The 16,804-nt window shown below is 47.5% G+C and overlaps 1 protein-coding gene across 5 annotated transcripts in view; it reads right to left on the bottom strand.

Moving 5' to 3' along the window:
- Nucleotides 1-13,066: 13,066 nt before the first annotated feature.
- Nucleotides 13,067-16,804, bottom strand: part of LOC125704735 (glucosidase 2 subunit beta-like) — a 105,341-nt gene continuing 101,603 nt past the window's right edge. For 3 of the 5 annotated variants that reach the window (XM_048970706.1, XM_048970707.1, XM_048970708.1), the window contains 2 exons: nt 16,217-16,316; nt 13,067-13,772 (listed from right to left, as the gene is read on the bottom strand). In XM_048970706.1, coding sequence (XP_048826663.1) covers nt 13,629-13,772; nt 16,217-16,316 — 244 coding nt within the window. In that variant the 3' untranslated portion in view covers nt 13,067-13,628. The remainder of the gene's footprint in view (nt 13,773-16,216; nt 16,317-16,804) is intronic. The other 2 variants (XR_007381223.1, XR_007381224.1) reach the window with 2 other exon arrangements.

Below are 16,804 nucleotides of genomic sequence, written 5' to 3'. Positions count from 1 at the left end.
TCACGCAGCCCATGCCATGTGTAGTCATGATGCAATTTTGAAACCCCTGCTTGCGCTTTCAAATGAATCCAGGAAAACTTTTTTTTTTTTTTTTTTTTTTTTTTTTTTTAGTGGTTGTCACTTTTTTTTCTTTAAGTGTTACATGGTATATATTCCTGGATCACATCACTTTTGCTTGGCAAAGAATTTCTCTTTTAGAAGGGGATTGAGATGTATAACGGTGAAACCAAGTACAGTATATAACAGGAGATTGACAGTGATTTATCAGCTAGTGCTATGACTGTGTTCATGACCCAACGAAGATGCTAAAGCTCTATTTTCCAAATATAACAGCCACACACACAAACTGCTACGGTTCTGAGATTTGTATCAGTTTTTCAATACTCAGAGGAATTATTCTAGAATCCTCAATTTCCCAAGTCACTGAACACATTGGATCAGCTTAATACTCAAAAGGGTAATATCAAATCTAAACTTGGGCTAGATGTTCTTGAGAGAAGTTTAATTGCAAAAAGTAGCTGATGCTTCTGAATTGATCTCGGTCCTTGCAGTCTACTGTTCACAGTGAAGGTCTTTACTGGTGGTCTGCAGTGCTCTTGCTCCACTGACCACAATGGCCTTGCATTTGTACCATAAGGGAATGCAGTCTGTGTGTTCTCGAGCAGTTGCTATGCTCCATTCTGTCAGGTACAGTATGGCTGTAAGGGTCACTTGCAGATGCAGCATTTGACCACTAGAGGGATGAGCCTGGATAGATCCTCCCACCAGTGTTTTCTTACCATGCCACAAAGTCCCTGCGATATGCCCTTTCATTTTAGGCATTCGGGTTAAAACTGCCCCACCACCCCCACTCTGTGTTGCACGTATAGACACGCATATTGGTGCATAGTCAATCTTTCTCACTGATGAGCCGCTGCAAGCACATGGTAGATGTGGGCAGGCTGGCAGCTCCTGCAGCTTTTGATTTAAAGCGAGCAGTCGGCCATCCCCAACGGCAGCGATGTGCGGGAGAGCCCGCTATGCGGAACCACAGTATGGGCTGCGGGACAACAGATCACAATCAGTGTTGGACTGGACTGGCAAGGTGTTGCGGAAAGGTTCTTAATGTAGAATCATCCTTTCATGATTTTGGGTGTAGCGAAAGGCAAGTCTTATTTGTACTTTCAAAATGGGGAAGAGTGTACCCCCCCACCCCCAACAGCTATTTTAAGCCATATTTGACCTGTAAAGAGTTAATACCTCTTCCTGCCTTATTACAGAGGGGGGTGTTTCCACTGGCCACCCACAAATCGAATCCCAGCCAGCGAGGATGCTGAGCCAATAAATAAAACATGTCCGTAAATTTGGACAAGAAGCGCGGAGATCAGCAGATGCTGGTAAATACATCTGCACGCGTTTGCTTGCCAGCCTCATTTACATCCTCTGATGGCACCGTGGCATCCGTCTACCGAGCCACCCACAGAGCTTCTCGCCAGAAAACCGGGGAAGGTGCATGTGGGTAATTTTTGAAAAGTAACTGGCCATTGGCAGTGAACATTTTGGTTAGAAGGACCCAGTCACGCCCACGTCTAGGATTTGGAAATGCACCGGGAAATGGCGGTGTAGGATTTGCTTACATGCATCTGAGGGAAACATGATTGTTTCACTTCAAATGACTGAAACCAGGTGACTGCAGACAGTTGCTGTTTTAGAATCTGACCACAGCAAAGGTTCTTCCCCCTGCTCTGCTGTATTGAGCATTTAATTAGATTTCTAATCGCCGTGGTTGCATGCAGCATGTTCAGCTGTCTTAATCACTGTTGCAGTTGTGCTATGTTCTGCATTTTGTAGGTAGAATCCTTCTAAAATGCAAATTGACCTTTTCAGATTGGTGGAGAAGGGGAGGGTGGAGCTGTTAACATTTCGACATACCTTCAGCTTTGCACGAGAGCTTCGTAACGTGTGTGCTGAGCTGGAAGCTTGTCCCTCTCCATGGTCAGCTACGTTTCGTCATGCTGTGTAACGTGACTCATGGGCAGTGGGGGAGGGGTATGCTTGAAAGAAGCTGTATTGCTACTCCCCACCTGGTGCCTTACACCAAAAACATACTGGGGGGCAGGCCAATCCACCCGGCTGTCGTGAAATGCGTAAAGTGAATTTATCGACAATCGTAACCCAACTTTACAGTCGCCGAACAGATTCGCGCAGTGCAACACCTACTCTCATTTACCTTTTGCAATCTGGCATCAACTTTCTCTCTCTCTCTCTCTCCAAGGCAAATGGAAGATCAGATGCCACTTTTTACTCAGAACTACAGAGCAAATCTCAGAGGACAGAATGTGTGCTGCATATAATTAGGATGGTTTGGAGGAGCTGTTCAGAAGTGAAATGGGCACATTACCGAGGTACACGGATCGTAGTGCTGTCGCTATTCCTGGCCTGTAAGCCTGAGTGCTGTACACCTGTAATGTGAATTTATTTTAACTTCTGGGCCTAGGTCTCAAGTGTGGCTTTTGAATGTCAGGATTTCTATGTGCGCGAATAGGTTTTTAAATTTATTTTTTTTTGTTTGAAAACAAACAGGTCTCATGATATAAATGAGGGAGACCATATCTAATTGTGTTCCAGACAGAAAGCAGAACATGTGCCGATAATGTGCAAATGGTGACTGATTCCACCCGGGGTGGCGGAAGTGCAAATTCGATTCCATCACAGGCTTGAAGTGACCAGTCGAGACTTCTCATCTCATCTAATTGCTGTTCTTAGAAGGTGAAGCGTGACATATTCAGTCATGATAACACGAATGCTGTAGTTAAAACCAACGTACAGTGCAATTTTTTGCATTATGTTAAAGCTGCGTACAGAGTAGTCGTAATAAAGCACAGATTACTAGCTCGGCTGCATATGTTGGTTGCTTTTAGTAACTTTAAGGCACAAGGGTGGGGCTTTGAGTATTCAGGCCCACTTTGCTATTGCCCATAAATATGACTGCTGCTTTCCCATGTTATATTGCGTGCGTATAAATCAATATTCCCCCCGTAGATGGTAAATGAAACGTAAGTGGGACTTCACACGGTTCAATATTTCACTCAAACGTATTAAACGAAAGGGGCTTCAGTCGATGGATGGGAAGTGGCTAGGTGGACGCTTTTATGCCAAAATGTCACAGATACTCCACTGGTAAATTTAAGTATCTCCTTTTCGGTGCATTTTCAACAAGTACCCTCTGAAATGTCCATCCACCACCCCCAGGTTTGGAGGTGAGTGCTTGGTGCTTCCCATCTCCGGGGCCATTTGTGAGGAGGCTCCCGTAGCGAGAGGGGCGGCCAGACAGCCAGTGTGCCGGGGATGGCAGCTGCCTTGCTCGCCCGCAGGGAGCCTGAGCGGCTTTTAGCCTGCCTTCCTGCAGATCCCATCCAAATCCGTCTGACGTTATGATGCCACAGCTGCCTGTGAGGCTGCGTCCTTTTCGTCCTGCCTGTGGGAGGATCGATCAAAGCGGTGGTTTTAGCCGGCATCTGCATCAGAGGGCGGCCGCATGCTTCCATGCGCCATCCTGTGCTTTCTGCAACAGCGCATGCACCCCATGAGGAAAAAGCCTGGAGAATAATGGCACCGTGACCGGGAGGGGAAAAAAAAAAACAAACAACAGAAGGATATAAATCAACATTGGCTACCTCGTGCTCCAAGATGCTTTTGTGAAAATGCGAGCAGCCTTTTGGCTGGTGAAGGGGGCCTTTTGGAGAGCACCCCGGGAATGGCTCTGGAAGGGGCGTCAATGGGGAGAGGGCGGGGGTAGTTCCTTTCTCGGCATGCGAGCAGGCGGCGGTGGAGCCAGCTGGGCGACGTGGCAGGGTCTCTGGCCAGCCTAACTGGCAGCTCTTGGAGCTCTGCGTCTGAGGTCTCGCTTTGGGTTCAACTGAGCCTGGGAAGATGGCCCCAGTCCTGGAGGTGATCTGGGTGCTATTTGCTTAGTTACCACCTCACCTGTAATGCCAGGTGGGAGAGCTTGCTAGAATAACTCACTTTCTATGGTGAATTCAGGCCCTAAGGTTTGCAACTGTAGTTTTCGCACCAAAATGGACGCCATGTAGTGAGATGAAGCTCGTATCAACATCCGACGCACATTACTGAAAAATGTATACAAATCGTACCACACATCGAAATACAACACCAGTCAAGGGAAACATTTCTACATTTGCATGTTACTTAACATTTACGAAAGTCTATTTGCTAACAAATTTACAGTATGTTCACCATTTGAGTACCTTTTAGCAAGAATGTTATATCTTTGATTCATCGAAGTAACCACCTCTAGCAGTTAACAGCATAGAACATTTGACAGTCATTCTACAAGGGACAATACTGCTCTGTAATGAAAGTTAACTAGTGCATATAAATTTAAAGGGCAGCCTAGAATTTGACTGTGCCATCACCACACAACCAGTTAATAGGATGTCAGACATGCTGCTACATGTTATATACTCTTTCCATGTTATATAGGAAACTTGTTTATAAAATAAGTGGGGAAAAGTGGTAAAAACCTGTCGTGCAAAAACTTTTGACTGGTAGCGTATATGACCAAATTGAAATTGTAGGTTTATGGTGGGTAGAATAATTTAAGTCCCAATTTCTTTTTTTGTTACTGCAGTGCCTTTGTGACACTGAGAATGACAGCAGAAAAGGGAGGGGGGGTGGAACCGCCAGCTGCGAGAAAAAAGTCAGCTGAAGCGATGGGCCTGTAATCCCATCACTGGCAGCAAGCTAGCTCATGCATGGCTGCTCCGCTGGTTCAAAGCTTTGGCCCTTTGGTATGAGATGGTTTAGTGGGGACATGGATACACGGAGGCCTGGACTCCATGTCCCTGCTGTTTGTGGCCAGCCTAAGGCAGCAAGTGCATGTGTGTGTGTATGTTTGTGTATATATATATAATACACACACATACAGTAGTACCTTGAATTTAGAGTAACTGGGTCTGCGAGTGTTTTGCAAGACGAGCAAACGTTTTAAATACATTTTAACTTGATAAATGAGTGAGGTCTTGTAATACGAATATTACGTATACGCTGTGTTGGCCGAGCGTCACATATTCACAACTGAGCCGATGGTGGTTCTCTCTCGCTGTGGGATTGTGGGTAATCGTCTCCCATGCTCGGTCTGTCGGTGTGCCTCATTTGTATAGTCAATTTAGTAGAAAAGCACCACCTGAATAAGGGCGTTGCAGTGCGAGCAGTGAATCTGTTTGCATTGTCAATGTCTACATTTCCACGAAATCAAAAAGGAGGCAAAAGCGTCTGTCATTGGATAGGTTCCTTGTTAGTCGCACAAAAAGAAAAAGATTCCAGTGAGCCAACAGATAGCAATGATTCCATTAGTTATAGTGAAAGCCGTCCTACAAAATAACCCTCCTCTCTCTCGTCTCCCTCAAACCATCCACGATTCTTTTCAAAGGTAAAGTGCAGGTTGATTTGTTTTATGTATTTTAACTTTATATTTTGTATTAATTCTATTAATATTTTTGTGTTGTGGAATGAATCGTCTGAGTTTCCATTATTTCTAATGGGAAAATTCGCTTTGATATACGAGTGCTTTGGATTATAAGCACATTTCCGAAAAGAATTATGCTTGCAAACCAAGATACCAGTGTAATAGTCTCTGGTGTGTATATATATGGCTGAGTGTAAATGTGAGAGGGGCGTGGTTAAGATCCTGCCAGGCCCTGTGGGTGTGGCTTAAATGCTGGGGGCGTGGCTAAGACTCAGCCATGTACTTGGAATGCGGAATTAAATGCTGGGGCTCTGTCTAAGACCCAGCCAGCCCCTCAGCCCTTTATCTGTCAGTCTTGCTCCCTTCCCGGCATTGACACCTTTCAACATGAAGTAGCCGACCATGACGATCAGTATCCCCGAGGTGTAGAGAGAGCCCAGTTTGTCCGACAGGACATCTGTGAGACCTGGGCCTGAGTCTATTTAGTGGCAGGGAAAACTATATTCGCTTGCTGGGGAAACGTTAACTAGTCGTGACTTGTCATAATCATTGAGGTGCTAGGAAGAAAGGTAAAACACGCAGGGAAAAAAATTTAGCATTTTGCAGCATGACAATTTTAAAATCTTTGGTTTAGTGCAACTAATCAAAGTTAAAAACTTCTCAGCAGAGCCTGGGGGACTCGCTGTATTTATACAGTTCCCGGTTATTCAGCCACCTACGTCGAATTCTTCTGACATCGTGAAAGCAACACCTTATCCTGGACGCTTTGTCCCACCTACCTTTTTCCTCCGTGTAGCATGGCAACATCACTGCTGTAAATATCGATGAAATGCTAATCAGTGGAATTCCTAATGCCTGAGACAAAGGTTATGATTTATGACTGGTGTGACACATTGTGGGTTCATTACTATAGTTTCCAGCTTTTTCGAGCGTGGGGAGGGGGATTACTGGCAAATCACTTATAATCGGAGAAAACGGGCAAAAATGGCAGGTCTCTCGTATGAGTGCCGCCTAAATGAGATTTGGTTATACTCGGCGCCCCCCTCCACCTCCCCGCTGCATTCCCACCACACGGCGGCGTAAATCTCGGGAAGTGCTAAGGGGGAAACTGGGAGGACATCCGCGGACGTGCAGCTTAATGAAAGTGCACCCGAGCGAAGTAATTAGTGCAACATCCGCAGGCCCAAGGGCCACCGTTCCGGTCCGAGAGGGCCAAGCACATCTGCCGGCGGTGAGGCCAGCAAACGGGAACAAGACCGTCTGAATCCATCAAGGCTGCAGCGGGGTGAGGTGCCGTGGGGGTAAAACAGAGCTGAGGCCTGCTGACGCACAGCTAGAGGGGCCCCCTGTCCGCTGGGGCTTCGTAAACAAACTCCAGCCCGAATTCATACGTGGTTTGCAGGGACGGCATTACGGAGCTGATTGGCCCCTGGAGTGCCCCCTCTCATGTCACTCACTGATTTCAAAACATCATTGGCTAATAAGGTTTGCCCCTTTGAATTACCACCAATCGTATTATGCGCACCCTCAAGGAGCGTAATCCCAAAGTGGCTTCCGTCCGCAGGAAGGGCGTAAGCTTTAGCATGGCACTGTTATGCCGTAACGACATAGGGCTATGCAAAGAAAAACTATGTTGACCAATCCCAGCAAGCAAAGCAGCATGTTTGGAAAAACCAGCTTTCACTGTAGACAGTTGGTAGCTTTAAGCTCCTAGTACTGGAGCCAAACGGCAGCACTATCAGGCATTCTTTTGGTTTCAGTATTTATAAAAATATATTTTAGGAATATAGATCTATGGTCGAGGCTAAGGGTGGCACAGTGGCACGGGGGAAGCTCAGTTATGTCGCGCCTCCAGGGTGCAATTCCCGTTCTCTGCGCCTGTGTGCAGGAGGAATGTTCTCTGTGTCGCACAGGCTCGTGCTGTGTACTCTGGAACCCGCTGTCTAAAATAAGAACCTTGCTTTAGTCAAACTTGTGTTGTTTTTTTTTTTTGTGCTCGTAACCTTGTTTTACCTCCACTTGTTTACACGGTTGTCATAACACCGAGGCAGGGATAAAATAAACGAGAGAGATCAACGCGTGTGCGTCATGGTGGAGCAGCGATCACTGTGCGTGAGGATACTGTTGCGGTCCTGAGCGGCTGATGAGATGGAACCAAAGCTAAGTTGACAACGAGTTTCCCAGGCGTCCCTGAGGGGACAGTGACTGAGCCCGAGTTAGACTGCCTGCTTATGTTAAACAGATAAACTGGGCAGTGGAGACCATTTGCTGTAAACAGAGGCAAAACAAGGACACACTGTTTAGCTGTTTATAGCCCTCTGGAGCAAACAGCTAGTCTCCTAAATGAATACGTGAGAGGGGAAACAAGAAAATGGCAGACGTGCTGAAAATGACTTTGAAATGCCGGAGTTAACGTTGTCTTCCGAGGGCCGTTTTTGGCTGAGCGGTTAGCCTGACAGACGGCCTTACTCTGGTGTGGTAGCTGGGTGCTGTGGTCCCCGTGGAGAGCTGTCTACAGAAGCTTGCCGGCAGAGCGGTCTTTGGGGAAGGCCGTAGCTCCTGTGTGTCTGTCAGGTTCAGGCAGCCAGGGAGGAAGCTGTTACATCGAACGATGTTGGAAGGGATGAGGAGGCTAACTGGATTTCGTGAGCTTGGCTTCTGCAGGTAGGAACACTCTGTCTGACACTTGCACACAGCCATTACATAAACAGTAAGATGTATAGTATTATGGGGGGATTATATTACTTTTGAGAGACACATTTTGCTTTCTTATTGCTATGCAATAAGAAACTGAACAATAAAAAGTCATTAAAGTTTGCAAATTATTAAGAAGTGAATAGTCCCTGGTAAAAGGGAACAAACGCAAATGTTTAGACATTTTGGAGTCCTGCAGAAAATTAGTTTCTATGCAAGAACATATCGTATAAACATTGTTACTGCCGCCATACCGGCAGTTCTGCTGGCAGGGATGTAATTACTGTATGGATTCCACTGATGCTGAAGAAAGATAGCGGCTCGTAATAAATGCGGTAACAAGTGTTCTTGGGCCGGTGTTTAGAATTCATTCTATAATTACCGCATTAAAATGCACGTAGGTGTGTGTGTGGTTGCGGAAAGGAGATAGGATTGAAACCTGCGTTTAAGGTCTTATCAGCCGGCTTCGAATGGGCTGGTAATTACCGAGATGTGCAGGCTACATCGGCCCTAAAAATAAAAGCTAACTTTCCCCCATTATGTATTTATGTGTGCTTTAGCAACAACTTTATTAAAAAAATATTAACTCTGAAGTGCTCTATCTAAAGACCTGGCAAAGGCAGCATTGGGGTCACCGCAGAACAGTAATTCTCAATCCTGTTCCTGCCCCACCCAGTATGTTTTCATTCCAACCCACATTGCTTCCAACCTGCCACATTCATTATTAGCCTATTAAGGACTGGAACTAAGGCTGATTAATGTAGGGTTGGAAGGAAAACATTGTGATAGGGAGGGGAGGGCGGTCCCAGGAATAGAATTGAGATCCACTGCTCTAGAGGGACACAGTAGGTCAGGTTGATGCCCAGAAGTAGCCGGAGCTGCTACAGACCAGCAATGAGCAGGTACCATAAACCAGTGTTTCTCAACCCAGTCCTCAGAGTCCACGGTTTTGCTTCCTCTCAGCTGCCAACAAGCCTATACCGGGTATTTTGCTGTTCCCGATTGGCTGGGAGCTGGGATGGAGCAAAAATGTGGACCGTCTTGGGGCTCCCGCCAAGGACTGGGTTGAAAAGCACAGCCATAAAGCACAGCAAACGACAGTAGGCAGAGTGGGCCACTTTCATTAATGAGAAAACGTACAGCTGTTTTTGGTAGGCTGTGCTGAGGGACAATGAGCTCCATCCACGGCGCTTTCCAGCCGATTTATCACGTCGTAGGAGAGCTTTCGCTAGGGATTAACGGAAACGTCATGGATTTCAGACACTGCTTACTCGCAGGGCTCGTCTTCGGGCCAGTACGCGTAGCTGTTCAGCCGCTTATCAGCAACGCCGGAGTTTAATCTCCACTAACCGCATACAGTCTGGGGGGGGGGAAATAAGCCATCCGCCCTCAACCAGCGTGCTAAATTGCACAAAGCCCATATGGGCAGAATGTGGCTTTTTACGGAAGAGGGTTGATTTTTCTGTGTGCCGCTGCTCAGGGTGCTTCCCACCATCTATGATTTAGAAGTTCTGTCCTCCTGCCTGTCCCATGGGGCTGGTGGTGAGCAAGAGGAGCCGGTCTCGCGTGCACTGGATGGGAAACCCACGATGAGCCCCCTCGTCACTTTCTGCCTTATGGATCAGCAGTGTCAGGATTTTACTCGTTCGCCTGAACGCTGTCCCATTTAAGCTGCAGTAATATATTAAGACGGCAAGTCTCAATTCACTGGGGCTGGAACTAGCCTTTAGGTGAACGTAACCCCCCTCCCAAAAAAACCTAAAATTTATTATAAGCTTTTTTTAGGCTTATTATCATGAGGGTTTTTTTTTCCTTTATAAGGGTGAGGTGCAGGGGAGAGCATGCCCTGCAGCATATCCGCATGCCACGGCGACACTGCCGTCGCTGCATTACTGCGGCCCTGAATCCAGCATGCGGCGAGCACCTTCAGCGAATGGCCTAGCAGTGACACTGAAGCCACGCTGATGGCCCAGCTGCTCTGCTGAGGGGGCGGGGTCTTCTCAAAGCGGGTGGTGGCCTATCAGGCCTCCTCCTCTTACACACGCAGACGTGCAGAGCACCAACTGTCGCAGTGGGGAGGCAAAGCGGCATACGGGCCTAATTGTATACCTACGCGCAAACCACAATGTAAAATTAAGCAGCGTCTTTTATAAGGCTGATACCCGGTAATTACTCACTAACTCTGGCTCATTAGCAGGATCCTGTGGCGAACTGGAGGCTTTGCAGAGTCACTCTCAAAGACCTGCCCGCCTCCAAATTCTCGTTCGCCTTGTCCGGTGGCTCGTCCCGTCATCGTCACGCCTCATCTGTCCGCCTAATGAGCTCTGGGAAAAAATCCGCCACAGCTTTCCCACTCAGTCCTGCCCTGGGGGTCAAACAGCCCCCGAGAGGGGCCATTCGAACCACAGTTATGGACTCATAACTGACAGGTACATCCCCCCCCCCCCCCCAAGGCCGGAGCCATCACCCTACAAGGCCTCGTTCTTGTGACTTCACAAGGACGGGCCAAAATTGATGGTTTTTAATACTTCAGCCTCTTGCTTTTTCTTTAGCTTGTACCGAAGAAACGTCTGCTAAAATAACGTTATTTTATGTATTTATTTAACACTCCAAACTCACCTGCAATTTACAGACTCCTAAACTTGCTCTCGACGTCAACATTTTCAGACCCACTCAGAGCAATAAATAACCCAGCGGCGTCATGTGACAGGTGCTGAGGCGAGCGGCAGATTTGGGGGGGGGGGGGAGAGTACGTGTGGCGGGGGGGGGGGGGGCTGATGGGGGGTGGGACTGGGGTGTGTGACGCAGGCTAAATATTGAAATCAAAGTGAAAGGCTGTATGTTTTTTTATCTCAGGGAACATTATAGAGCGAGGAAATAAATTCACCGCCAAGTGAGTGCAAACCACACTACGAAACAATCTGTTTATATTAGTGAACAGATGGCAGAGGCTGGATACGTCGGCTCGGTGCAGATTTACAGCACGGACATCAATACACTGAGACGGAACAATATCTTGGGAACATGTCCCCGTTGTTCAGTGAAGGATGCCACTGCCTTTTTTGTGCATAGAGGATGTCTTTGATTGTTGCACTTACAAGCAGATGCCACGGACGGCAAGGCCGGGCATCTCCCGCCTCCTCCACGTGCGTCCATGTCAGGAGGTCAGGCGTGTTCCGCTTCCAGAAATTTTTATACAGATGAGCATGCAAATTTGCTGCTGCTTTGCAGCAGTGTAGCTGCCTACATCCTTCCGAGTCTGTCTGGAACATGGAGTGAGGTTTAGGGATCAATCACTTTCACTGAAGCCAGGCTGTCACTGCAACCACAGCCTGTCCCTGGGAGGATGCTCCTTCATCATCGTCATCATCATCACTCAGATCGCACTCAGTGGCAGAAGAGACAACCTGACCCAACTCTGGCCAAGGAGCTGCAGCAGAGCCAGTGTAGAAACACACTCATGAAGATCACCATGCTCACCATACTCACCATACCCAGTACATGCTCTCACACACACAGCCACCCATATAAGCTTGAAATATGCCAACCAGGGAGCAATAATGCTGCTTCTTATTACCTTCCTACAATGCAAAATCTCTAAAGCAAGTTAAAAAACGACATGCAATCGGAAAACCAGGCGCACCTTGGGATATGGCATGGAATCTAATTTTTTCAGTGACATTCCAACGGACATTTCTATGTTTTTGGTTCTTGTGCATTACTTAGACAGGTAACCAAACGTGAACTGCGAGCTGTGTGCAGTTTTATCAGCATGTGAATCAGGTACATCCGCCACCCCCCCCCCTCCACCGCATGGCATGTCAGTGGGATTCAGATTACATCAAAACACTAAGTATAAAGCAGGTTTAATGTCACATAATCCAAAAGGAAGCTGAATGTATGCAAAGGTAAAGAGGCCTTTTTTCCACAGAAAAGCTAACATGCTCCTCAGAGGATAGGCAGAAACGCAGCGATAGGGCTGCTATCTTCAGTGGGAAAGTGCTCTCTCTCCCTCTCTCTCCCTCTCTCTCCCTCTCTCCCAACGCTGACTCAGGAAACCGGATTCACCAGCTCTGTTCGGCTATTGTGACTCGACACGCACGCACGTTGTCGCCCACGCCTACCTCCAGGGGGGGGCTCTGCTCCGGGCTTCAGTCCCATCCCTTCTGGAGGGGGGGGGGCAATGGAAGGCAAGGCTTAACTTAAAAATAGGGGCTAGCAAGACACCCTTTACATTTAATATGACAGGAAGTGCCTGCGATGGTGCCCAGGGGATTTCAGCATTTATGTAAACTCCCACAAAAAGGACGACGAGGGTAATAATCTCTCCTCTCCTCTATTCCTCCTAAGCAGCTGCCTAAAGCGCTTTAGCTGCCGAGTGGGAGCCCATTAGCCTGTCCGATCTGCGGTGTTAGCGCTCTCCGCCGTTTCAGATGCCAAAAACGCAGTGGAGGGACAGGGGCGTATCTTGGGCGCCGCGAAAGCTACACCTGCGCATGACGCCGCTTCGCGCTTCGCGCTGCACTCGTACCTGCAGATACGCGGATCATAGCGGTGCAGCGAGAAAAATGTCGGCTCGGCTAGGAAGCGTGTTTGTTTTAATGGTTTGCAAAGTTAAGTGTTGATACATTTTTATTAAATCACTTCATACTCTATAATCAACACCAAAAAAAAAATAACTGCGCTCATGCGGCAAGTGATTAACCTCGACCGTTTAACTTAACGGCGTTAAACTGAAAATCAGCCGCAAAACACCCATCAGTGTGGACTGATGATGCTGCAGTCAACCAGTATCAAAAGGCTGGACAGAGAGTGTTTGAAAACCATCCAAGAAAAGCTAAGTAAGGGGCTTAGAGCTTGAATATGAAAAGGCAGGTTGTAAAAAGCACCCATAATATACCCACACTGATTTCTGATTAAATTTATTTGTTCATGGCAGGTCTGAGTTCAGCTGAGCTGCATTACTGCTGTCTTGAGTACAAGCCAATCTACTAAAACAACCACATTTAGAATCAACATCAAATATATATCTACAAAAATAGATCGTATCGTCAAGGTTTCTGCACAGCTGAAAGGGGTGATATCCAGTGTGATTCGATGAAATTCAATGATCCTTCTCACCAGAAAGGAAGCAATATGGCCTAGATGCTTGGTTGAATGTTCTGGAACGGCTCGTCACGCTAGTTTTGCCAGCAACTTCAGTGTCAGCGAGTGCTGGTCCTTCACTCCTGCCCTGAACATCCCACGGAGATGTAGGGGGTTAGGAGAGGTGGGGCGGTGACAGAGGGAACAGCGAGAAGGGGATCTTTCTTAGGATGTCCTCAAACAGCTATAAAGGGAAGTACACTAACGCCTCATTTTAGAGACAGAGTGGTTCTGATGAACTCATGGAATTTTCAGTCCAAAATAAGGCACCTTTAAGGCGGTGGGTTTTATAACCGGGGGGCGGTCAGGAAGCAGCCCACAGTTAGAGCTCACTGTGCACCCCCCGTCTTCCCGCCTCGCGCCGCTGCTCACACGCGCTGGGGGTCCGCAGTTCCATGACGTACCGGCATTTGGCCGGCTCCCGCACCCACCTCAGAGCAGTCTCTGTCCCGCACGTCAGCGTGACCTAGAAAAACAAGATGGAGGACGGGGAGACACACACCCACAAGGGAGGAGGGGGGCGCGGTCAGTCTGGGTCACCTGCGAATCTCTCACAGCCTCAGTCAGAGAATCACTCAGGAGGTCGCCATCCTTGGCACACGCTGGCACCCGCGGCAGTGAAAATAAACACCGCCGATTACCGGAAAGGTCACAAGATGCTCTCGACGCGATGAGGTGTTGGTGTGGCAACGGGGGGGTGGCATACATTCATAACGCCTATTACACCTTCACACACCTAGGCATTTATTTATGACGATCAGCTGCCCAATTCAAGGGTACAACAGCAATCCCCCCTCAGACCGTCTCAGCCTGCAGTATAACCATAACCGTACAAACAGCCTGCATCTCCAAGAACTGCTACCCAAAGCGTGCTTCTCCCTTCCATTTTAAAAGCCTATTTCTGTTCAAAGGCCCGACACAGGGTCATAACTGATGTGCTGCTGCAGCCATTGAGGTGATTACCGCAGTCCTCATTTGTTAAGGAGGCCCATGTGCGTGTCATTTCTGCTGTACTGCCTCTAATTGGCGACATTCTGATGCCCCGGCTTTGAGGAGGGGGAGGCTTCGCGCTTACTTCTCCGTGGGTTTCCATAGTAACCCTCCCATCAGAATTTCCTCCATGAACAATTAATTCTAGGACAGAGAAAGTACCTGCAGAGAGCTTTGGAGAACACTGGCTGAGGTGTTGTTGTGATGGCCTGAAGCCAAACACACAACCCCCCGCCCGCTAAAAGCCTGAGCTAGCGGGACACCGCTGTACCGTCGCCGCGGTGATCCGGTGCTTCCTGTAAGATCTGCGTAAACCTCACACTGCTGAGAACTTATCTAGTCGCCCCGCGGAAAATCACTAGAGTGAAGTCGCATCCTTAGTTCGCGTCTCTGAACTTCTGCGAGTGTCAGATTTATCTCTCGTTTGGACAGCGGTGGCTCGAGTCCGGCTGCACGGCAATCGGAGAGATTGACCATATCTGCCAGAATGAATCGACTTTGGCGTAAACCTTTACGGAGATGCTACAGACGTAATGCATTGGAGACGGCCTTCTGGGAAGAGGACCAGGGCATGAATCCAGTTACCGGCCGGATGAGGAGAATGCGCTTATAAACCACACCCACAGGTGAGATGACATCCAGGGACAAAGACAACACCGGCGTGGTCTGCCGACGCTGAGCTCTGAAACCACGTCACTTCATACGCGCCTTACTTCCGAGACCAGGAGCCCGTTTGTCATTAACAGGCAGAGCTTTTGAGGAGAGGGAAACAGAATTAAAAGAATTTGATGGAAGAACATGTAGGTTTTTAGATTCTGCTTCCTATTATTTATTTTAAGGGATCCACTAAAAAATAGATTAATGGAACAAATTCCATACAAAAAAATGAACCTTATGAGTTAAAAGAAAAACGCCCCGTGAAAGCGATCCCACCCCCCACCCCGCTCCCCTCCTCCTGGATAGCCTGGAGCACAGCAGCAGCTGACATTAGCATGAAATCAGCACGCAGCCATATGACTATGGGAAGCGCAGCGTGGTTTCTGATTGGCTGGTGAGGCCATGTGATCCCCATGTTTTATTTACTTGCCAGTGATGCATCAAAGCCTTTCATTTCTACTCCTGCATTAACATCCTGAGCCCAAAACCAAAAATCAGCCCTTAAAGCATCTGCATTTAAAATACAATATATATGTATTAGAAAGTGAATTTGCATCTTAAATATTTTAAAGCCAGTTTTACAGTAACAGAATAAAACCACAACGATATACCCACACTACACAGGTACATAAACAGACAGTACTGATATAGACTGTGCTGCTACAAATATATACCAAACAGGCAAAGAAACAAAAAGTGTAGATACACACACAGACTATCAGAATTCCATGACATAGATACATTAACACTGATACATTAGAAATTAAACAGTAAAAATACACACACAGCCCACAGGAAGTCAGAATTCAACAATACAGATACACAGATCACACAAGAGGAATTAAACAGTACAGATACACAGAAAGATCTTACTCAAGAGGACTGAAAAAATACACACACACAGATCTCACACAAGAGGACTGAAGGAGTACAGATACACACACAGATCTCACACAAGAGGACTGAAGGAGTACAGATATACACACAGCTCTCACACAAGAGGACTGAAGGAGTACAGATATACACACAGCTCTCACACAAGAGGACTGAAGGAGTACAGATATACACACAGCTCTCACACAAGAGGACTGAAGGAGTACAGATATACACACAGATCTCACACAAGAGGACTGAAGGAGTACAGATATACACACAGCTCTCACACAAGAGGACTGAAGGAGTACAGATATACACACAGCTCTCACACAAGAGGACTGAAGGAGTACAGATATACACACAGCTCTCAGACATAGCGGGACTCACCAGCGTTGTGCGGAGGGGACCCTGCCAGCACGGCACTCCACCTTCAAACTCCATCCTGCTATAAGGCTGCTCCGGAGGTCCTGCCCAGTATTGCCACTTCCTGTAGAGTCAAATGCAGAGCAGAGGCGAGTGACCTCGGCTGACCAGCCGCCGAGGTCCCTGGTAGGCAGACTTCATCCAAAAAAACCAGTCACCTGAAGAATATGTAATATTCCCCAGGTGGAATTCATTCTTGAGTCTAGGGTAGCGTCGTCTAAAAAATATTAACAGAGTTGGGCTCTGCACAGTCCGGAGCATCGGTAGCTCCCAGCAAACAGCAGGCAAGGCGGAGGTCACCCAAAGCAGAAATCTGTCCTTCGAAGCATCAGCTAATTAGATCTCAGGTTTAGCAGACAGGCTCACAGTTTGGCACGGATCATTTACATTACTAAAGCAAACAAGAAAACAAACCAAAACTCGACCGATTCCAGCTGAGCCATACAGCCATTCTGACCACAATGTATGCCACTAGATGTCGAGGAATCAACAGTACAATTGAATACTTTTTAAACACTCTGTTGTGATATCAGCAAAATACACATGTATGAG

The sequence above is a fragment of the Brienomyrus brachyistius genome, chromosome 12, assembly GCF_023856365.1.
Source record: "Brienomyrus brachyistius isolate T26 chromosome 12, BBRACH_0.4, whole genome shotgun sequence".
NCBI classification, from domain to species: Eukaryota; Metazoa; Chordata; class Actinopteri; order Osteoglossiformes; family Mormyridae; genus Brienomyrus; species Brienomyrus brachyistius.
This window is presented reverse-complemented; position numbering and strand designations above follow the sequence as displayed.